Source organism: Maniola hyperantus, chromosome 18 (assembly GCF_902806685.2).
Source record: "Maniola hyperantus chromosome 18, iAphHyp1.2, whole genome shotgun sequence".
NCBI lineage: Eukaryota > Metazoa > Arthropoda > Insecta > Lepidoptera > Nymphalidae > Maniola > Maniola hyperantus.
Window position 1 is genome coordinate 12,952,216 of NC_048553.1, and position 25,317 is coordinate 12,977,532.

At 38.8% G+C, this 25,317-nt stretch overlaps 1 protein-coding gene across 1 annotated transcript in view; it reads left to right on the top strand.

Moving 5' to 3' along the window:
• Positions 1 to 20,672, top strand: part of LOC117990490 (neural cell adhesion molecule 2-like) — a 231,435-nt gene extending 210,763 nt beyond the window's left edge. The window contains exons 15-17 of the mRNA XM_034977940.2: positions 2,771 to 2,892; positions 10,783 to 10,937; positions 13,844 to 20,672. Of these exons, the coding sequence (XP_034833831.1) occupies positions 2,771 to 2,892; positions 10,783 to 10,937; positions 13,844 to 13,984 (418 nt within the window). The 3' untranslated portion in view covers positions 13,985 to 20,672. The remainder of the gene's footprint in view (positions 1 to 2,770; positions 2,893 to 10,782; positions 10,938 to 13,843) is intronic.
• The last annotated feature ends 4,645 nt before the right edge of the window (positions 20,673 to 25,317 follow it).

Consider the following 25,317-nt stretch of genomic DNA (forward strand, 5'->3'; position numbering starts at 1 on the left):
TCCGCGATATCAGCGATAGCTTGCATCCCGGAGAAGGACATAGGCTACTTTTTATCCCGGAAAATCAAAAAGTTTTTAAAACGTAAATCCACGCCTATAGATATTCCTAATATATTATATGACCAGTCAAGTTTAGTAGTAACCCACAGACAGACACACTTTCGGAACACTAATGCCTTAGTTTAGTACCTAGGAGTAGATATGGCAACGAGTCAAATTAATACCTTTTTTTATTTTTATTCAGTTACAAGTTAGCCCTTGACTGCAATCTCACCTGGTGGTAAGTGACGATGCAGTCTAAGGTCGAAGCGGGCTAACCTGGAAGGGGTATGGCAGTTTGTAATAAACCCATGCCCCTTTGCTTTCTACACGGCATCGTACCGGAACACTAAATCGCTTGGCGGCACGGCTTTGCCGGTGGTAATTAGCCACGACCGAAGCCTCCCACCAGACCAGCCAGAAATTTAGAAATTATAAAATTCCAAATCCCTGCCAGGAATCGAACCCGGAACCTCCCACTAATAAGACCACAGCGCTTACCACTGCGCCAGGGAGGTCGTCAAAAACCTATTCCTCGTGAAAATATCTTCCATATTGTAGTAGTTCTCCAACAATTGCGGCAGTTGCACACCCCAATACATTATTGCTTCTACCCAAATTGTACACAGATTGCAGCCAGTATGATAACCGTAGTAACGACTTGCCTGAAAGCCTGAACAGATTAAAGGATTTGTTATTTGCCTCGCCTAACCCACAGAGAGTTGCAGTCAGTTTTGTTTTGTTCATTTTCTACTAACAATCACTTGGAAAAATGTGGATATCACTTTCCAAATTTCATTACCCATATAACATATATTTTTATAAATGCGAAAGTGTGTTTATTTGTTGCTTTGTTGATTTAGCTAAGGATTGACGTGATTTTTTTGCATAGTTATAGTTAAAAATCTGGAGAGTGACATAGGTTACTTTTTATCCTGGAAATTTAAAGAGTTGCTACGGAATTTTTAAAAACCCAAACAGAGAGAGTTGCACATCTGTTTTCTGTTCATTTTTTACTAACAATCACTTGGAAAGGTGTTTGAATTAAAAATTGATTAGATGATGATATGGATAACACACATTCTCTGCGGGATAACAAGATGATTGGAATGGATGATTTATACATTAAAATATGTCGTTAAGGCACGAAATAAGCTTAAAATCATTAGAATCATAAGATGATTGGTAATTCAATATCGGTTAAAGTTCACTTATTTCACTTGAAGGTAGAGATTCCCAGCATACTATCTTTAAAAAAAACCGTCCAAGTGCGAGTCAGGCTCGCGCAATGAGGGTTCCGTACTACAGTCGTATTTTTTCGACATTTTGCACGATAATTCAAAAACTATGATGCATAAAAATAAACAAAAATCTGTTTAGGAATGAACAGGGGAAGACCTTTCATATGATACCCCACTTTATATTGTTATCTTACTTAGAAAATTGAAAATACGAATTATTAGTTCATGACCACAATTTAATTTTTTTTGTGTGATGTAACCACAAATTCACAAGTTTTCAGATTTTTCCCCAAATGTCAGCTATAAGATCTACCTACCTGCCAAATTTCATGATTCTAGGTCAACCGGAAGTACCCTGTAGGACAGACAGACAGACAGACAGACAGACAGACAGACATACAGATAGACAGACAGACAACAAAGTGATCCTATAAGGGTTCCGTTTTTCCTTTTAAGGTACGGAACCCTAAAAAGAGTGGATTAAAAACAGAACAGATTAAATTCGGTGTTCATCAAAAATGAACATCGCAATATAGACGTGCGGGCTCAACTCAGTGCGGGCCTGGTGACTGGTGAGGCGAGCAACAAAACAGACGTGTAACAACTCAGTGCGGGCCTGGTGACTGGTGAGGCGAGCAACAAATCTTTTAATCGGCTCAGGCTTTCCGGCAACTTGTTTTACTCTGTTCCTTGTTCCGATTGGGTTGTCCAATTTAGGTTTTCCCATTGTATTGAAAGTATGCTAATCCCACTATAGTACACCTCTATCCCTCTATTTCTTTCTACGTATTCTTCATTGCTGCTTCTGCTTTCATTGCTTCATTCTAAGCTGTGATCGCCTAGTGGTTGGGACGTCCGCCTTCTAATCGGAGGTCGGGGGTTCGATCCCGGGCACGCACCTCTGACTTTTCAGAGTTATGTGCGTTTTAAGTAATTAAATGTCACTTGCTTTAACGATGAAGGAAAACATCGTGAGGAAACCTGCATGCCTTAGAGTTTTCCATAATGTTCTCAAAGGTGTGTGAAGTCTACCAATCCGCACATGGCCAGCGTGGTGACTATGGCCAAAACCCTTCTCACGTTGAGAGAACCCGTGCTCTGTAGTGAGCCGGCGATGGGTGATCATATGCTCCTGAAAAAAGCATATTACACAATTGAAGACTATCTAAATGATAAAAGAGCGTGGATTTGACCTGCAGCTCGTTCCAGCAACGCACAAGACTGCAAATACTATTTTATACATGGCATAATCTTGTACCTATATCAAATACTTGAAAAGAGCAACCGCCGAGTTTCTTGCTAGTTCTTCTCGGCAGGAAAGGCATTCCGAACCAGTGGTAGATGCATCCGACTATTCGTAAGCACTTGTAAAAGTTTATACGAATAAAAAAAGATTTTCATTTCATTTTATTTCATTTCATTTCATTTCATGATGATGATGATGATAATCTGTTATTATGCGCTGGACTCACTTTTCTTAAATCCCACAGTGAAGCAATGTATGCAGAGCGCAATGCGCAATGCAGCACGCCGGTCAAGGCGGAGGTGCGAACCGTTCCCGATCCGGATCCGGCGGACGACGCGGATCCGGACATTATACCTAACTTATATGGTAACTATAACATACAATAGAATAGAATAGAATAGAATAGAATAGAATAGAATAGAATAGAATGTTTTTTTATTCATGTAAACTTTTTAAAAGTGCTTATTAATAGTCAGGTAGTTTTAATTTACCACTGGTTCGGAATGCCGTTCCTACCGAGAAGAACCAGCAAGAAACTCGGCGGTTGCTCTTTTTAATTTTTCAATTTACAATGTTATTATACCGCACTATACAAGCCATTGCAGCCCCATGCATTGCTGGAGCGAGTCAAATCCAAGTTTTTTTATCGTTTACATAGTCTGCGACTGTATAATATGCTTTTTTTAGGAGCATACTTTTAACACATTTTTTAAACTTGTGTAAAGGCAAGTCTAAAATTGCTTGTGGAATTTTATTATAAAATATTACACTCATTCCTTATTTCATAGCTTATTTCTGTTTCTAGTTTGCCTATCATGGAGATCACTGATTTTTTTGTAACTGTGAATGTTTTGTCGTGTTTTGTTTTGTCTGTGAATAGGGTATTTTACCCCTTCTTCTTCTTTTCTTAATATATGGCTTTTTCCGTGCCATGTCAGCACAATGCACTTTGCCAGTTTCAAGTTGCTTGAAGGAGACACTGAGGAGTATTTTAGTAAAAGTGTCTTAATTTGATCCTAAAGTGATAACCAAAGAAACCAAAAAAAATACAAATTTTTTATTCAATTGATAAGTGCAATAAAAATGCATTTAAATTTTGCATTTCAAATTTTGCCGCGAAAACGCTACCCGCCATCTTTTTAAGTTCATGAGCTGTCATGACGTCACACGGATTGTTAAGCAGCGGTGTTTTCTTAGTGAAATATATTACAATTTCAACCCATGTGACGTCACAGTCGGAATTAACATGGCGGCTACGGTATCATGTGTTTTGGATATTTGTAGAACAGATAAAAAAGTAAAATCTTTAAAATGAATTATATAATATTATTATTGCTAATGGTAATAAATGGTAGCATAAATCGGTGATCTCTGTTACCACTAAGATTAAATGGACATTAAAGAAATCTGTTTAGTCAGAATTTGATACTTAACAAGTTTAGTATTAAAAAAATTACACTATTTTAGAGACCATCGTACTCCCAATATCTTGAGACTACAAAATATTTTAATTAATTTTTAGGGTTCCGTATCTTCAGTTAAAAATGGAATCCTTATAGGATTCGTTATGTGTCTGTCTGTCAAAACCTGTCAAGGGATCAAAACCTGTGGGGGGTACTTTCCGTTGAACCATGAAGTATGGCGAGAAGTAGCATAAGTGAAGGGAAAAATCCTTAAACCGTGAATTTGTAGTAACATCACAAAAAAAATGTGTTCACGAACAAATAATTAGTTTAGTAAATCACACATATAGATGGCGCTGTCCATTTTTAACTGGCAGTTTGAAAATAAAAGTGTAATATCTGTTTACGCCATTTTTACTGTACAAATCTTATCCCTACACACTCGAAACTATATAAAATATTTATTTTTTCCAACCTACTCCTATCCATATACATTGGCCCGGGACCGAAAGAGACAAAACTGCAATCATAGAAAAACTCATTAGGAAGAAGTTTTAGTCGCACCTTGACTTACGCCGCCGCTAATCGCTCGCATTGCATAATTGCAATATTTAAATAACAGATCGATCTGACGTGTTACAAAATTAAATTAATTACTTATGGTGGAACGAGTGTTAAAATCAGCGACCAGTGAAGTGTATCTATCGAAGGAAAAATTGATAACACCCAGGTGAGTCCCACAGGGCCCTCCTTTTCACTCAAAGATTTCCACCATATTTTTGGTCCTTCTCCCTCGAATACCAACCCTTTATTCCCGCTTTTCCCGCTATATAAGTTCAATATTATCCCGCTATTCATTTTGATCCATAATTTCATAAATTACGCTGTTAGATATTGACACCACGCATCATTCGCTCACGCTAAACGTACGCAGTTAAAGATGGCCGACAAAAAGGATTTAGAAATCGAGCTCAAAATACTAGAAGCGAAGCAACAAAGCTTTTACAAACATATTCAAGGTTTATACGACTTAAGTAAGGACCTCACCAACGACTTAAGCCTTAAGAACTTTCTTATTAAAATTAAATTATTAGATACATTACGCAGTGATTTCATATCCGTAACCGAGCAGCTAAATATAGCTAATTTAAAAGTCAATCCTAAGGCCAGTATTAACTTTGATACATTAACTTCTTTTGATGAACTATACTGTAATATTAAATCCGCGGAATCGAATGCTTTGTCTAAATTAGCGCAAAATACGTCACAAAATTTAGACCTTCTCAAAAAGTTGCCTGCTTTGGAGTTGAGGAGTTTCGATGGCACTCCGAGTAAATGGACGGCTTTTTATGAGAATTTTAGCACGCTTATTCATAACAATTCCAAACTATCAAACGCTGAAAAAATACAATACCTCTTAGGGAAGCTGTCGGACAAGGCCTTAATTAGCTGCTCGGGTATACAACCCGTAGCAGCTAATTATGAAATAATATGGAATGCATTGATAGAAAAATATGAAGATAAGAGAACTTTGGCATCCATCTACTTTGAAGAGATTTTAAAATTCAAAAGCATTCAAACTGCCTCCCAAAGTTCGCTAGATTCATTCATTGACCAGTTTTGTTCTGCTCAGGCGGCCTTAAGGCGTCTAGAGATAAAGGACTTAGCTGATTTTATTTTCACGCATATCGCTCTAAGTAAACTCGACAAAGAAACAGTTACGCTATTCGAACAGACTTATCGCCACGAAAAGATACCATCCTTCGATTCCTTAGTACAGTTCGTAAAAGAACAAAGTAAAATATATACGCTACGCAGTACGTCAGTATCTACCTCTAAACAAAGTCCAAAGGTTAACAGCTCGCCGCAAACCAAACGCGCCAATAGTTTTAAACCTACCGCCAGTTCATTTCACGTAAAAAATAATTATCATTCGGAAAAGCCGCAGACGACCCAATTTCGCACATCACCTCAAAATTTCCCTAAATGCCCTTACTGTGCTACAGATAGCAGTATACATCCGCTGTTTAGATGTAATAAGTTTATGGAGCGTGATCCTATATTTAGGGTGCAATTTGTCAAAGACAACAACTTATGTCTAAATTGTATAGGATTTCATAGTCTAGAAAGTTGCAGAAGTCGAATTAGATGCTTCTGTGGGGCGTCTCACCATTCCAAATTACACGCAGGAATCGAACCCACGACCCAAGCACCAACTCAAATCGAAACCGCTCGCGCCGCTTCTCAGAAATCGGCCGTGCACGCTACGGTTTACGATAGACCGTCGGAACCGCCAGCGCCGCGCGCTTCGAGTGCCCCGGTGCAAGCGCAATCTTTCGTAGCACGACCGCCTTTTGATACTTTATCGAACGCCCGCGCTCCTAACTCGATGCATACGATTTTGTTACCTACAGCAGTTGTTTATGTATTTAATAATAACGGGGAACGCTGTACTATGAGAGTATTATTAGACAGTGGTTCTATGTGTCATATCATAACTAAATCGTGTTGTGATCGCTTAAACTTAAAAATTAACGGGTCTACTTCAGTTATACAAGGGCTTGGCCTCTCAGAACTACAAGTTCAAGGTCAAACGCGTATCACGCTGCATTCACGCTTTGATAATCGCTCTAAATATTCGATTCAAGCTCGCGTTGTCGAAAATATATCTGACAAAATTCCAAATGAATTTATCGACCTAACAAATTTAAATCATTTAAAGAACTTACCTCTCGCAGACGAAGAATTTCATACTCCCGCTGAAATTGATTGCTTGATTGGCAATGAATTATTCCCGTTCATTCTAGGGAGTCATAAAGTTATGTCTCCTGTCTCATCGGTGGTCGGCATGCAGTCTGCATTCGGCTACGTATTACTAGGACGAGCGGACTGCCTCGCATCTAGTACGCCGCTAAAGGAAAGATCCTTTCACACTTTCTCTAAAACTACTGAACCGAATTTAGAGGAATTAACGCAACGCTTTTGGGAACTAGACTCAGTTCCTAATAAAAAACACTTAAGTCCCGATGACGCCGCTTGTGAACGCATATTGCAAAACAGTCTCTCACGCGATACACAGGGTCGGTATACTGTTTCGCTCCCATTTAAGGAAAATCCAGCCGTTCTCGGCCGTTCATATGAAATCGCAAAACGCCGCTTATCCAATTTAGAGAAAAAATTGAATAGTATTCCGGAATTACGCAAAGACTATAACGAAACCATTTCCGAATATTTAAATAAAGGTTATTTAAACTTAATTAAAAATCCCGCGCCCGGTCCGTGTTATTACATTCCGCATCACGCTGTGTATCGTCCAGACAAGACTTCTTCTAGAACTAGGATTGTCCTGGACGCAAGTTGCAAAACTATCAGCGATGATAATTGTAACCGCTCGCTAAATGATATTTTATACACTGGACCCAATTTACAGGCCAACATATTTGATTTATTAATTAATTTGAGATTATTTTCGATCGCTCTGTCAGCCGACATTGAAAAAATGTATTTTCAAATTAAACTTTCACCTGAAGACCACCGCTATCAGCGCATCCTGTACAGATTCGATACTAGCGACCCTGTCGAAACGTTCGAGTTTAACTGTGTCTCGTTTGGGGTCTGCAGTTCACCCTACCTCGCAATGCGCGTAGTGAAACAGCTGGCTGCGGACGAGCGCGCTCGCTTTCCTAATGCAGCCGTAGCAGCTGAACGCCATTTTTACATGGATGACTACGTCTCTTCTGTTCCTTCTATAGAAGAGGCTAAAATTTTATACACCGAGCTCGTTCAGCTTTTCAACGCGGGGGGTTTTAAACTAACAAAATGGATTTCAAACAGTACTCATTTATTAAAGGAAATCCCTACTGATTTACACTCGCCTAGTATTGTACAATTTGACGAAAGTTCTATCACCGCGAATACAAAGATAGTCGGTTTGCAATGGGAACCGAACGCTGACGTTTTTACCTTTAAAGTAAACGCACCTAACGAGTCCCAGTGTACAAAACGCATAATCCTTTCCGTTACTGCAAGATTATTTGATCCGCTATCGCTACTGGGACCGGTAACCGCTTTATTAAAATTACTAGTACAAGAATGCTGGAAACAAAATCTAGATTGGGACGAAGAGGCTCCCTCTAGCATTCAAGATCAGTGGTTTCAGTTACAACGTGAACTCCATTTGTTAGAACAGTTACAAATCCCTCGTCACATAGGTATTTTACAAACAACGAATAACATTTCACTGATTGGATTCGCGGACGCGAGCGAGAAATGCTACGGTGCTGTTATTTACCTTCGCGTTTGCTCCGCCGATACAGATAAGGCTCAAGTCACATTGCTGTGTGCGCGGTCGAGAGTCGCCTCGCCTAAATGCAATGTATCTTTGCCGCGACTTGAACTCTGCGCGAACCTTCTGCTATCAAACTTAATCGTCGCTGTCAAGGATTCAATTAGTGAACGCGTTAAAATAAATCAAATATTCGCTTTCTCCGATTCCACGATCGCACTGTCGTGGATTCACGCATCACCGCATAGGTTTCAAACGTTTGTTGCCAACAGAATCGCCGCTATTAACGCTAACCTTCCAGCTGAAAACTGGTATCATGTTTCTGGAAAGGAAAACCCCGCGGACATAATCTCGCGACCTATTATGCCCGCGCAAATTTTAAATAATACCCTTTGGTTTCATGGTCCCGCTTGGGTCTCGCAGCCCTTCTGCGATTGGCCCTTAAACGCACATACGAAAGACGCTACAGACGAATTACCTGAACAAAAAAGGCTTGTCTCTCTAACCGCTAAAGTCTCTGACGTCGAAAATGATCATAACTATTTATACAATTCAGCAAATCGCATGTCAAACTGGAATAAGTTTCTACACTCATGGGTGTATGTATTACGTTTTAGTAAAATCTTAAAGTCCAACGGTGACATAACTGTAACAGATTTGGAAGCGACTGAGATGTACATACTCCGCGTTATACAAGAAAGACATTCGTTTAACACAAACAGCGATGCCTTGCGAAAATTAAACGCATTTACGGACGAAAACGGTATTATACGCGTCGGTGGACGATTGTCACAATCTCAATTAGACTATTCGCAGAAACATCCCGTCGTACTTCCAGCGAAAGACCGTATTGTACATCTGATTGTAGATTATTTCCATAAGCAAAACGCACACACCGGACCTGCGTTACTACTTGCATTGCTTCGTCAAAAATACTGGATTGTCGCCGCTCGCAACATGGTTCGAAAAATCGTACAAAGTTGCAACCGTTGTTTTAAACTAAAACCCAAAAACACTTTTCCTATTATGGGAGACCTGCCTCACTATCGCGTTAGTGAAGTTAAGAGTTTCGTATTCACAGGTGTGGACTATGCAGGTCCGTTCTATATTACTCAGTATCGCCGCCGCGGTGTTAGGTCTATGAAGGCGTATTTATGCTTATTCATTTGTTTAACTACAAAGGCGCTTCATTTAGAGCTGGTATCAGATCTGAGTGCACAATTATTTCTAGATGCTTTTCGCCGCTTCATAAGTAGACGTGGCCCAGTCTCTCTTGTGCTGAGTGACGGGGGGGGTGCTTTTGTTAAGGCCAACAGGAGACCTGATGAGATACACGAGCTTCTATCAAAAGACAGGTTTCTGGATCAACATCTAGCCGACCTGCGCATTCAGTTCAAGAGAAACCCGCCGTATAGCCCTCATTTTAGCGGAATTTGGGAGGTTAATGTCAAATCTGTCAAAACGCATCTGTCAAAGGTGATAGGCACCCAAATTTTGACTTATGAAGAGCTCAATACTGTTCTGGTTCAAGTAGAAGGAATCATGAACAGTCGTCCGCTCTGTGTGCTAAGTTCGGACCCATCCGAACCTACCGCGCTAACACCTGCTCATTTTTTAAACGTAACGCCGCTTAAATACTTACCAGCCGAAGACCTTACTGATGTGCCGCAATGTAGACTTAATCGCTACGAGCTACTATCAAAGCTGGTACAGTCGTACTGGCAGAGATGGAGTCGCGAATACTTATCTTCGCTCCAAAGCAGACAAAAATGGAACACACCATCTTTACCCATACAAGTTGGTTGTATCGTCATAATTCGCGATGACAACTCACCGCCTCTTAGCTGGCCTCTAGGTATAATTCAGGAGGTTTACCCCGGTAAAGATGGAGTAGTCCGTACCGCTAGGGTAAGAACTCGTACAGGTTCTTACGTTAGGCCAGTGGTCAGGCTTTGCCCCTTACCACTGCAATAAGAGTACATTTACTTAAATCGCTATAGTTCTAAGTTAGTTTTAATTACGCTTACGTTCTCTTTATTTAAGTACTTGTTTATATAAGTTTTGTTGCTTCTGAAGGCATTCCTTCAGCCCGGGGGATGATGTTTACGCCATTTTTACTGTACAAATCTTATGCCTACACACTCGAAACTATATAAAATATTTATTTTTTCCAACCTACTCCTATCCATATACATTGGCCCGGGACCGAAAGAGACAAAACTGCAATCATAGAAAAACTCATTAGGAAGAAGTTTTAGTCGCACCTTGACTTACGCCGCCGCTAATCGCTCGCATTGCATAATTGCAATATTTAAATAACAGATCGATCTGACGTGTTACAAAATTAAATTAATTACTTATGGTGGAACGAGTGTTAAAATCAGCGACCAGTGAAGTGTATCTATCGAAGGAAAAATTGATAACACCCAGGTGAGTCCCACAGGGCCCTCCTTTTCACTCAAAGATTTCCACCAATATCTTTTACGATGGGGTACGAAACCTTCCTACCTTCGAAAAGCTTCGTCTGACTGACGATTTTTTTATAAATTATAGTATCGTTGTCCATAGAGAGGAGGCCGGTGTCAAACGGCTACATGAGCTTACAGCGGCCGCCGTCTACCACCAAGATCCGAGAGCTGGGGGAAGATGCGCGATCTGAACCCGACGGGGGAGGGTACTATGCTGACTTTAGGAAGAAGGACTATAAAATACCTTTGACTAGCGTGAGTTACCACATAATTTGGGGTCTTGTAACTTTTGAGATATACAACGTTAGTTTTAGTATACGCAAAACCTGAAAGTAGTTTGTTCAGAATCAGTAACAGAATCGATTGCAATCATTTTTAGTACGGGTTATATTTTGACCAAAAAAAATAAAAAAATCCTGCTAGTTTGAACATCGAGTTGAATGACCGCATGCAACAGCTGATTCGAGCCGCGCGAGCGGGAGCGCGCACGATCGACGCCAGCCGTCCCGTTCGCTCACTGCCGCTCGCTTGGGGTGACCATGTTTTTCGAGGACAACGACTCAACACAACACGCTTATAACTTCGTTAATTTTCATTAAATATTTTTGACATTTTGTATATATTATTTTCATGTAAAACTATTTGTTTTACGTAAACGTAAAACGTAACACGTAAACACCTGTTTCGGTTTTTGCGTCAACTAAAACTAACGTTGTATATATATATAACTCCGAGAGTGAGACGGTGTTTTGTATGGACTTAAGAGTGCAAGTCCACACAAAACACCGTCGTTATTTCAAAGTGGTGTTACCGCATCATTAAGCAAAGTTGCACTTTCAAAAAAAACTGTTCTAGAAAAAAGTCGGAAGTCATTTAAACGGTGTCCCACATAACACTAATTGTGGCGGGAAAATGAATGTTGACCTACTCCCGTTCTGGATAAGTGAGCACGGAATATATTGTATTTGCGCCCGGTTCGCACCCCATTGTGTCCAACATAATGGTCTAAGAGCCAGCGCGTGCCAGACCTTCGTTGTTTTATAAAAGCTGAAAGTTTCTCGGCGTGTTGTCCCCAACACGGGAGCAACGATTAGCGACTACGAAGTTTGGATCATGGCTTTGGGAGATAACGGGTAATAAAGGTATAAAAATCTTACGTCAAAGTAATAGTATTAGAAATCACGTCATGCATCGCCAGAATCTCAGTGTCGTGGGAAATCCCCGCCATACCTGGCATAGCTTAAGGGTATCCCCTTAAACTTTTAAACTTAAAGAGCGTCTGGCAGGGCGTTGCCACGAGACTAAGTGTCTGGCAATGCATGACGTGATTTCTAATACTATTCCGAAATTTTAAAAAAAAATATACCTTATACTTTAACGTAAGATTTTTTACACCTTTATTACCTGTTATCTCCCAAAGCCACCATGATCTAAACTTCATAGTCGCTGATCGTTTCTCCCGTGTTGGGGACAATACGCAGAGAAACTTTCAGCGTTTATAAAATAACGAAGGTCTAGCACGCGCTGGCTCTCTATCACCTCATTGTAGATGAAAACTCGCTTCGCAAACCACTATAGTATAATAGTACTCATATAATTGCACTTTGTTAAACTGCGGATGAAAAACTCTACCGTTTTCAAGAGCTCATTCGTTATTCTGTTGGAATCCCAAATTAAAATACCATCCTTCCCCGTTTTGTTGCGTTTATTTTCGTGAATTAATTTTAGTGCAAGCTCACTTCGCTGTAAATCAGCGAGCAAGACAAAATGTAAAACAAAACAACTGAATAAGTAATATAAAACAATCATCAACAGATCCTGACTAAGGCAGTGGTCCGACCGCGCCAGCGAGAAAACGACTAACTATCGGCAATTTTTCTCTCAAGAAACGCACAATAAATGTACATTCCGTGTAAACGAAAGAGATGCATATATCAAAAATTGCTCTGTGACTGTTCACACTGCCGGCGACGACTTGCTTTACTAGTTTTGTCGCTGAGCGACGAGCTTTCAAAAATAAACTCTCTCAGCGATGCTCGCTCGCTCAAACTCGTGTAACGCGCCCGCAGGTTTACACAGGACTGGAGCGACCGCGGGCGAATGGCGCGAGTACCCGCTCGTCGCACTTGTACACTCGCTTATAGCCCGGCGACAAAACTATCGAAACTACACACTCGCTTCCCGCCTATCGCTAACTCGTTTAAGTTTCTAGTTCTACTCGTTTCTCGTTCACTGTCGGCGGTCGGACCACTGCCTAAATCAGAAAGCAAGAGAAAATGTAAAACAAAACAACTGAATTAGTAATACACAGATCCTGACTAAATATTGGCGAAGTTGCTTGAAAAATAATGTTCCTATTACATTGACTTATTACTTCGTATGGACTGGGTGATTGAACAAACAAAATGGCACTGACTGGCAACCTCAGTGACGTCTGAATTTCAAACGGGTTGTTCTTTAGTATCTAAGAGGTGGCGCTGATTTATTTGGTTCCTAAACCGTGAAAAATTTTGTTCGCTTGACCATATCTTGTAATTTATATCGATGTTCTATTATTATAGGGTTTCCAAGGAAGTTCCTTGTTTATCTTTAATAAGTCAGTTAAGAAAAAAATAATTTAGATTCTAGGTAGGTATATGCATCGAAGCCTTGATAGCCTAGTTAGAACTTAGTCGGGGGCACACGAGTAGATAGTCCTACTCTGTGTCGGGGGTTCGATCCCGGGCACACACCTCTAACTTTTGTTGAGTTATGTCGTGTGCGTTTTGAGAAATTAAATATCACTTGCTTGCGAGGAAACCTGCATGCCTGAGAGTTCTCCATAATGATGTGAGAAGTCTGCCAATCCGTACTTGGCCAGTTTAGTGAGCCGGCGATGATGATATGATCATCATGATCAATCATCATGATGATGATGATGATATGATCATCATGATGATGATATGATCATCATGATCAATCATCATGATGATGATGATGATATGATCATCATGATCAATCATCATGATGATCATGGTGATATGATCATCATGATCAATCATCATGATGATCATGATGATATGATCATCATGATCAATCATCATGATGATGATGATATACATCGATGACCAAGAAGGACCAGCTGTGAAAAGAGAAGTATTGACCTTAATTTTTTGTTTCAGTCCTACCACAGCCTAAACCGCGTGAACAAGGGAGTGAACGCGTGCAGCCCCAGCGGTGGAGTGACGTCATCGCTCACGGCGCACCGCCTCCGACCCGAGGTCGTCACGACATCGCATCGGGTGCAAGAGAGTTGTATATAAACTAGAAATAGAATAGAGGGAGCATTGTGATGATTTATTACACGACTGCCCAAAAAAAGGAATGTAATGTTCTCGGGGTACATGTATGTGAGTTTGTTTATTCCACCATTACTTCTAAATGCGGGAACAGATTTGGATGTATTGGGTGGGGTATACCTAGTTAGAAAATCCCGATTGACAATGGCTAGAATTTTTTTGAAAAATTTAAATTTTTGGTTTGTTTCATAGCATGGGCAGTATTATTTTTAGTTTTATTTTAAAATACGAATTGTTTTATTTGTATACTTAACGTTTATAATCTCGACTGTAACATTTGCTCGATTTTTGAAAATCGAACAATTTAGTTTGGAATGACCGTCTATTCTCTATTTGCGGAATGAAGTTAGTATAGCGCTCTATCGTTTGTACGTAATCCCATACAAATGATAGAGCCAAATCGCTAACCATTTTTTTTTATTTTTTTTATTCAGATACAAGTTAGCCATTGACTGCAATCTCACCTGATGGTAAGTGATGATGCAGTCTAAGATGATAGCGGGCTAACCTGGAAGGGGTATGACAGTTTTTATTAAACCCATACCCCTTTGGTTTCTACACGGCATCGTACCGGAACGCTAAATCGCTTGGCGGCACGGCTTTGCCGGTAGGGTGGTAACTAGCCACGGCCGAAGCCTCCCACCAGACCAGACCAGAAATTTAGAAATTATAAAATTCCAAACCCCTGCTAGGAATCGAACCCGGGAACTCCCACTAATAAGACCACAGCGCTCACCACTGCGCCAGGGAGGTCGTCAGATTTTGAGGCACCAACCAATCACAAACTAAATTATGCTTTCTAATCGAATTTCGAATATGTTTTATGAAAACATTTTCGAATTGAAGTTGGAATGTTTTTTGAAAACATGTTTGTGATTGGTCGGTGCCTCAAAATGGTTAACGCCCATTGAGATTTTTGGCTCTATCATTTGTATGGGATTACTTAAGAGATAGAGAGCGCTATACTGACTTCATTCCATGGATAGGGTATAGTGCGTAGTACCTAACCTACTATAGCGAGGTTGTTGAATTTATCATGGTGGTGATTTTTTTTTGTATTTAATTTTTTTTAATGACCTAGTATTATCGTTGCAATGCTCTAAAACCCTCCGATGTAAATACTATCAATAGTGTAAGTACTGACTGTGTTCCTTTCATAGTTATAAACCTCTGTAAATCAACCTTTTTACTATTTGTGTACGAATTTAATGTAAGGTAACACTTGTTAGTAATCAACTTTGCTTGGAAATTGTAAGAGAGTGTTTAAATGTATCGCCATCGTCATCGTCAGCTGATAGACGTCGAATACTGGACTCATGTCTGTTAAACCACACATGACACAGTTTGTTCCGGCGCTTCTTCTGCTTGAGGCATGTTGGCTTAAAGGTCCAAAAATATTTACGCTGCGCTGTGAGGTGCGGCGCGATGCGGCACGACGCATCACATCAAAATATAGTTTAAACTAGCTTATGCTCCTCGTGACTTCGTCCGCGTGGACTACACAAATTTCATACCCCTATTTGATCCCTTCAGGGGTTGAATTTTCAAAAATCCTTTCTTGGGATGGCTACGTCATAACAGCTATCTACTTGCCAAATTTCAGCCCGATCCATCCAGTAGTTTGAGCTGTGCGTTGATAGATCAGTCAGTCAGTCACCTTTTCATTTTAGTTCATTTCATTCTAAATATAGATGAGTTTGTATGGAGTAAAAAGCACTTGAGAGGCGCTGCGCGACGCGGCGCGGTTATTACAGTTTATATGAGTTTGTATGGAGTAAGGCTGCGTAAGTGCGTAATTGGTTGGTGACTCAAAATGGTTAACGCCCACTGAGATTTTTGGCTCTATATTTTGTTTGGGATTCCGTAATAGAGAGAGCGCTTTCCGCGGATAGAGTATAGTCACAGTTCACGATAGTTAGAGAACTTCTAACAAAACGTTGAGGCTTCGACGTCTCTAGCAGGCTTCAAATGTTACTACATTTGACACAGGTAGCCCTATTTTTCTATGATTTCACGTCATAATATGATTTTATCATCGATTCAGGATCTAACCAAGAGTTGCTTCACTCTAGTTCACTCTGAAATAGTCGCTTCCTCGTCGGCGCGGGGACAACTGCCTTACGGCGATTACGCACCGCACTTTCGTCATCCGAGTTCTATCCGTGTCCGTGAAAATACGTTCCTTTCCGCCATCCTCACGGATGATGGAAAGGATCGTATTTTCACGGACTCGGAACGACACTTTCGAACCCGTAAATGCGGTTACGCCATACTACACCCGATCCGAGTCCGTGAAAATACGTTCTTTTTTGTTTTGTATGGGAGCATAATGACATGTAGATAATCGCTGGTATTTTCCATTGAGTTGTATTCTCACGGATGACGAATAGAACTGGGATGACGGAAGTGCATTGCGTAATCGCCGTAACAATTGAATTTTCTTCTCCACGATTTTTACACTTTTAGAACCTTTTAAAACGTAAACTTTTATGGTAAGACCAATTGGGTGGAGAATCCAGTCCGTGGGAACCTAAAAGCAACCTATCGATACAATGTGATTGTGACAGTTCTGTAACAATTGGTTTCCTCGAACTTCAGCGGCTAAATTTACCACTTGTATGTAGAATGTCGAATAAATATTGACTCATGATTAATACTGGGAATGGTTGGATGCTAGCGCGCATTTGTCGTTCGGTCTGGGAGAAATTGAGTCGGGCTACCAAATGCGCGGGGTGATTTCTTGCTGTGAGGGCTGAAACACAACTGCGCTGTGGCTCGATGCGAATTCACACCACAAGGCGTTTTGATGTCGCAGTGATTAAGTCGATTTTATATAGCGATCGACTGCAGAAAGTCGTCAAAACATGTCGCTGATGCTAAAAGCATCGTGTCCGCTATGTGGGCTGTGGCTTTTACGTCTTCTTGAATAATATCAATCACAAATACTTGAAATCGAATGTTAAGGGCTCTTTATACTGTAGGTGTACCTCCATCTTTTTTGTACCAACGTTCTTGCAAATTAATGATTATTTATTTATTTATTTATTATTATAGTCTCAATCACAAATTCTTAGATTTATTTCAGTGTCTCGCATAAGTACAATTTGTCGATTTACATTCAGAAAAGCAGTTTCTTATTCCTTTTATTAACAATCTCTTAGATTAGATTAGGTAGGATGATTTGACCGCCCATTTCGTAGCCCAACTGAAAGTGTCGTTAAATAGAACGACAACATTTATCCACAGTTAGCGCCGCCATAGTTCTTCTACGTGGTTCGTTATAGATTGATCCAATTTAAAGCCAATCCAAAATGAGCAGGATTTGAGTGACGCTCACCTATAAAATTCTTACTTTAATCACTCTTAGATGTTGAATATCTAACAATATTTTATTTTACTACGTTTTCCGTATTTGTTTTATGAATTGAGTTTAACTAATAATCTTCTATCATAAAAATCGCTTAAAGTCTCTATCCATGAAGTATAGAGTGCGGTAAGTGAATCAATAAGCAGCTATGCTATGCAAAGCTGATGATTGCTCAACCGCGGTGATAACTCGCTAATATCTGACATATTAATTTCGGCTTTTTAGTGTCTTGTATGAGTATGATTCGTCAGTTTACGTTCAGAAAATCTGTTTATTCCTTTTAGTCGATTAGGTTTTTACCGCCCATTTCGTAGCTCAACGGAAAGTGTCGTTAAATAGAACGACAACATTTATCCACAGTTAGCGCCGCCATAGTTCTTCTACGTGGCTCGTTCTAAATTGATCCAATTTAAAAAAAAATTCAAAATGAGCAGCATTTGAGAGTGCTCACAGCCCAAAGTTCATGGGCAGGCTCTTAGTGGTTGTCAGGTGTGCTGAATTTATCTGAGAGACAAATAAAATAACATTACATGCAAGTATTTTGATATTTAGTAAGAATAATAATTTTAATCGTATGTAATAATAGTTTAACCACATATTTTGTACGCCATACATAAATGGCAAAATGTGATGTTACTCTGGCAAAAAATAAAAATTTCATTTCATTTCGATTGAAGGAATTTCATTCAATGAATAATTATCTGACTTAAATCTTTAGTATTATCTTATTAATAATTCATTACTTTTGATAAAATTAATGCAGGAATATATAATTATTATATTATAAATATAATTCTTAAAACGTTTCGCTCAAAGTTTGAAAGGTTGTAAAGATAATAAACTGTTATACTTACTTAAACATAATTATATGATTATGTTAATTTTAGTAAATTAATTATTGCGTTGTATTCTAATGCTGTTTCAAATTTAAAAACAACGGTTATTAAAAATTGTTGGCATTCAATGTTATTGGGTGTAAAATTGAAAATAAGTACCGTTTTCCAATAAAGTGTTATGTTAAAACTTAAAGCTAGCCTTATCTAATTACTATACAAATCATGCCCACGTGGAATGGCGCCAAAAATACGGGCTGCATTTCCGCGCTGGACAGCCAGGCTGATCCGTTGCGCAAAAAACTATATGTTGAAAAAAGTGTTATGTTGTATAAAAGTATTAATAAAATATTCTAGACATTTATTTATATAAAATTTTATTAGATAGAATCTTAACATTTTCATAGATTTGTGTTTGTATGTGTGTCTGCTGTTTGATACTGATTTCAATGTGTGTGTAAAAATTGTTATTCTAGGATAGATATAATCTAAACCTTTACTAAAATTACTTAGCAACCAAAAGTCCAAATGTTTGCCTGTATCTTTCTTCTGTATAAAATTTCTTATTTTTGAGGTTTTTTTGTAACTGTAAAATTATTTGAAGTAAAAATAAATAAATGAATAATTAATTGAATAAATTCTGCCACAATATTTAAGTAAATATTCCAAAAAAATTATCGCGACGTTTGTCCATCCATACCTACTAAATGACAAATTTGCGTTAACGCACATTACTAAACTTAAAATATTTTACTTACCCTATCCGCGGAAATAACTTAGATATCACTCACTCTGTTACGTAATCCCGTACAAATGATAGAGGCAAAAATCTCAGTGGGGCGCACCATTTTGAGACACCAACCAATGAAAAACGAAACTATGTTTTCTAATTGAATTTCGAATGTTTATTGAAAATATTTTCGATCTAAATTTCGAATGTTTTTTGAAAACATGTTTGTGTTTGGTTGGGTGTCTCAAAATGATTAAGGCCCACTGAGATTTTTGCCTCTATCATTTGTACTAACTTATTTCCGCTGATAGGGTATAATGCCCTAGTAAAATTCTTAAGTTTTTTTTACAATTATAAATCAACGAATGTATGGAATTTCAAGCGTGAACAATGTATTTTATTTATATTTCTGTACTAGTAGATAATTCAATCTGTAAATAAAATGTACATTTTGTAAATACAGAATTCTATATTGAAATTATGAAATCTAGTCTAATTTAGTTCTAACGGTGCTAAGAATTGTACATTAATGTACGGCCGGTTATCCACTGAAGCGTGCTTTAGAAAACCAAAAAGTGTGAAAAATCTATTTTCGTTATGGGGAAATTGTGCTCTCTTCTTAATTTATTAAGGCTTACCAGAAATCGCGCTGGAAACTCAATAGGTAATTAAGTTTATTCAACAACTAGCTGATGCCCGCGACTTCGTCCGCGTGGAATTAGGTTTTTTAAAAATCCCGTGGGAACTCTTTGATTTTCCGGGATAAAAAGTAGCCTATGTCACTCTCCAGGTGAAGTGATTGAAGGACAAACCAACAAACCAACAAACCAATAAACCAACAAACAAACACACTTTTACATTTATAACATAGAAGGATGTAGATATAGAAGGAAAAGGTGACTGACTGACTAGTCCACAAACCAATAAACCAACAAAAAAACACATTTTCACATTTATAATATAGGTATGTAATATGTATATAGAAGGAAAAGGTGACTGACTGACTAGTCCATCGACTCAAACTACTGGATCGGGCAAGTAGATATTATAACTATATTGACCAACAAACCAACAAACAAACACACTTTCGCATTTATAATAAGGGTACTGATGTAGTCTTGAGCACAGTTTTTCATTCTTCTTCTTTGTGTACATAATTTCATCATTATCAATCGATAGACGTCCACAGCTGGACATAGGTCTCTTGTAGGGACTTCCACACGTCACAGTCTTGCGCCGCCTGAATCCAGCGGTTTTCTGCGACTCATTTGATCGTACATAATTTATTGCTGGTTCTTCTCGGTAGGAAAGGTATTTAGAACCAGTGCTAGATTCCTATGACGATTCAAAAGTATTTGTAAAAGTTTAATCGAATAAAAAAATTGTTATAACATAAATTATTAAAACAAATAAGACGAAATGGAAGGGTATCGTTAGAATCTTTACACCATCTGGAGTTACACTGGTTATAAAAATTTTTGAAAAAAAATTATAGTTTTTTGGAAGAGCAGTCGTGTTTTTAATATCTTAAATAACAACTTGTTGTCTCTTAGTACCAGTTTACGTAAGTTTCAGTTTATGTAATTACGCTTTACGTGATTGAACGTAAAAGCTACGTTTCAGTGGACAGCATGGCCGCAGCACACGAGTAGATATATAGACCAGAGGGGAAGCTTCACACTAGCGGCTGGCTGTAGGTTCACTCACTCTAGCGCAGCTCACGCACACCACGACGTGTCACGGACGCTCCGTTTGCCGCCAAACTGAGCGCACGGAGCGTCCGTGGCACGTCGTGGTGTGCGTGAGCTAGTGTGAAGCTTCCCCTCTGGTCTATAATATCTACTCGTGTGGCCGTAGCATAGCGTCAGTCGGCCGGCGTGCCGCACGCGGTGCGGACTTGTTGAGAGGATACGCAATTGTTTCTTGTAAATGTTTCCAAAATACAATGTCGAGCATTTATGGCTGTGTTTTATTTAACACCAAGATTGTTTAAAAAAATCTATTAAAAGTATGCTCTTAATAAAAGCATATTATACAGTGGAAGATGATAAGAATAAATGATAAGAAAGCTTGGATTTGACTCGCTCCAGCAATGCACGGGGCTGCAATTGCTTGCACAGTATGGTATAATAATATTGTAAATTTCGACTTGAAAAGAGCAGCCACCGAGTTTCTTGCTGGTTCTTCTCGGTAGGAACGGCATTCCGTACCAGTGGTAAATTAAACTAGACGATTCAAAAGCACTTGTAATAAGTCTACTTGAATAAAATAAATTCTATTCTATTCTGTTAGGGTTCCGTATCTCAAAAGGAAAAACAGAACCCTTATAAGATCACTTTGTTGTCTGTCTGTGTCTGTCTGTCCTATGGCAGGTAGGTAGGTCTTATTACAGACATTAGGGGGCAAATCTGAAAACCGTGTGGTTACATCACAAGAAAAAAATTAAAATGTGTTCATGAACAACTATTGCTATTTTCGTCTTTCAAAGTAAGATACCAAGTGAAAGGGCTTTACCTATTGATTCTTAAAACGATTACCGCCGCCCATGAACATTTGCAGCACCAGAGGAACCGCCGATGCGTTGTCGGCCTTTTAGGAATTTGTTGGTCCGCCCCTTGAATAATCCCCATGTTGTAATCTAGTGGGAACACCGCCGATGGGAGTTGGTTCCACAGTTTGCACGTGCGTGGAAAGAAGGATCTGGCGCAGCGGACGGTCGAAGTGCACCAGACACCCAGGTGGTGAGGGTGAAATTCCTAACGGTGGCGCGCACGGTGCGGTTGTAGAAAAATGAGGGTTCATGATGATATAAGTAAACAGTAATAAATACACCTAATTTGTTACCGAAAATGATTGAGAGAGCACTATGAAATAACATCCGTTAGTATTCGGTTCGTTTGATTCTATATTGTATACTAAACAAACTATCCGTAGACCACAGACCGCAACCAGCCAATTTACACGTTAGGCTTGTGCCACACTGCATGCACGGTTATACAGGGTGTAACCAGAACGCTAGCAAAAACTTAGCGTTATTGTTATACTACCTTAACACCAGTGGCGTGCAACTCACAGAGGCATAAAAGCGCTGCTTACCCAAGAAATAGTTAACTCGGTTGAAATTGCTCAATGCTCATTATTCTTTGACTGGCTTACCTAACTACTGCTTACCCTGGCTTTAAACCCTATGCACGCCACTGCTTAAGGCATAAAAGCGCTGCTTACCCAAGAAATAGTTAACTCGGTTGAAATTGCTCAATGCTCATTATTCTTTGACTGGCTTACCTAACTACTGCTTACCCTGGCTTTAAACCCTATGCACGCCACTGCTTAACACAATCCAATACCAATAACCATTTGTCTCATTTTGGAGTTTTAGTGATTTAGTAGTTTTTAAACTCGCAATGTATACCTATCGTGCAAAATCGGGCCAATGCCCCACCTACGACGCGGCATTGACTCCGAGTGGCCTACTTTCGCAACGTTCGTTGACCTTTGGCGTCAGTCAGATGTTTTATTTGCAATAGGTATATCGGAAACGCTCGGCTATCACGGCCTTTTCAGAAATCAGTTTACGTATTAAAAGTATGATGCCTACTTATTAAATGTTTTGTAACAAAATGTTATGAAACATTTTAAATATTTTGTGTGGGAGCCTAATTTGACCATAATACGGTTACAATATGGCACAGCGTGTGACCCTTGTGTAACCACATGGCACTAAACACACAAAACACAATACACAAAAGTAAACACAAAACGGAAACATGTCTGCGATTACAATTCAATTCCCACCGTGAGTTATAGTTACAAAATCCACATAAAATTATCTAAGTATACGTAAATTGATTAAAGCGGGATCGATCTATGCTTAAAGGGTTCCGCAGTATTAAGTTTTTTCTTTATGTCAATCAACCAATCATATTGTAACGATGTGAAGAGAAAGAGGCAGACACGCTGTGATGAGCGTGCCAAAGCAGATGGAATACCTACCTGTTACAATAGAAATTTATAAGATCCAGATGGCAAAATGGCGGCTCGATAATTACTAGAGCCGCGGGATGTTACAATGATATATTGCCGGGTGATTAGCGGGTAAGAGACACTAAACCTTTGACAGATCAAGCGGTCTGTTCCAGCGCTGCATGACGAGCCGCTTTGACGGATGCTGCAGCTAAGACTGCAGATGTAAAGTTAAGATAAAATAGTAATTAATTATGTACGCAGTGACTATAAATAAAATAGGCGATTATAATTTAAGGTTAGGTATAATTGCCAAAGATAAATTCTGAAAGTAATAGGTTAGTACAAGTACATTCTTAGATTAACAAATGTTGTAGACAAAAGGTTTTTCGTATTTGTAATTTTTAAACATAAAAATAGAATAATTTCTTCGGGAAAATATGTTTTATGTTAAAAAAATTAAAAAAAAAATTGTTGTTTACGCCATGTGACGTCATTAATCGCTCTCCGTACATCGTGACGTTAATAATTAATTATTGTAAAAATGAATTGAAATCTTGACTTTTTTAAATTATTCTCTTTAATAATGAATTTTAGCCCCATAAACTACCATTATACAAAAAAATCACATCATTTTATTACTGCAGTCCAAGACCCTATTAGCACCTATTAGCCACAATATGAACCTAGGCAGTCCCAATCCAGATGGCTTCATAAACGTTCATACGAACCCTAAAATTTCTATAATCCATATTTCAGTTACATAAGTACCATAATTGCGTAGCATTTTATTCTTTACTATCGTACACGCTTCATTTCACTTAGTTACTTTATTTGTGTACACTCTAACTTGAACTCTACGATTTAAACCACAAGGTCTAGTTTTCAACGATGCTTTAACAGAATGACGTCGAGTTTTATAATACCCCCCGTTGATATCCTGTGGCTTGATTTTATGACGTACGAGACAGTGTGGAATATATTGAGACCTTTTACGATCTCGTTAAATTGATAAATTCTAACCCCAGTGTAGCAGCAGCTTTATTTTAAAATGTCAGCTGTCAGCATTATTTTATTATTGTATATTTTGTAACTTTATTATTTTCATTTTATTATTATTATTTTTAACAATTGTATATTTGTATTTACTTTTATGTATGTTCAAATGGGTTCAAGTTGCCTAAATAAATGACTATTTTATTATTATTATTATTATTATTATATAAGTCCCGCAAATTGCTATTGCGCTGGAACCATGTCTTATTAACATCGAAATGACGTCATTTTGACGTCAGCCGAAATAAAAATATACCATCAGTCTAGAGCTGACGTCACTATGACTAAAATGACGGCCACGCGCATTAGCAATTTGCTGGACTCTATCAACGCACAGCTCAAACTACTGGACGGATCTGGCTGAAATTTGGCATGCAGATAGCTATTATGACGTAGGCATCCGCTAAGAAAGGATTTTTGAAAAATCAACGCCTAAGATGGTGAAATAGGGGTTTGAAATTTATACAGTCCACGCGAACGTAGTCGCGAGCATAAGATAGTGAGTAATAAAAAGAAATATCGAGAACAATAGTTAAAAGAAAAGAAAAAGAAAAATAACGGAATTCCATTTCTGAAAAGCAGTCCGGTCTGAATACGGAATTAGCATTTTATCGGTCCGGAAGTTGTATATTCCGGATGGATACTTCCGGTGGACTTAATTAGGGAAGCCGAACCGAATTTATCGGAGAACAACCTCAACGGGAGGCTTCAGGCCTTTGTTTGGACTAATTCTCATATTAGACTATTATTTGGACAAAGGACCTATTTTGAGATACATGTCATTCCCACACGACATTGGCGAAGTAAATTGCGCCCGTTTGGTGCAGCCGCGCGCCATTAAAAAAAAAATACATGTCATTCGAACAGTGATACTGATCACAATCTTTATGTAAGTAGGTACTAGCTTATCCCCGTGACTTCGTCCACGTGGACTACACAAATTTCGAACCCCTATTTTACCCCCTTAGGGGTTACATTTTCAAAAATCCTTTCTTAGCGGATGCCTACGTCATAATAGCTATCTGCATGCCAAATTTCAGCCCGATCCGTCCAGTAGTTTGAGCTGTGCGTTGATAGATCAGTCAGTCAGTCAGTCAGTCAGTCAGTCACCTTTCCGTTTTATATATTTAGATATTGAGGATGATTTAGATTTTACTTAAAGTACAGTATACTTTTCCTGTTTAGTGTAAAAAAAAAAGTTGTTTATGGTTTTTTTCAATGATTCTTTATTTAAACGAAAATCCATTGCGAATTTGCGTAAAAAGTTACAGGTAGGTAAAGTAAACAACCTGATATGTTTACAGGCCCCCGACTTCGTAAAATAAACATTTTCGTTGTAAACAAAACA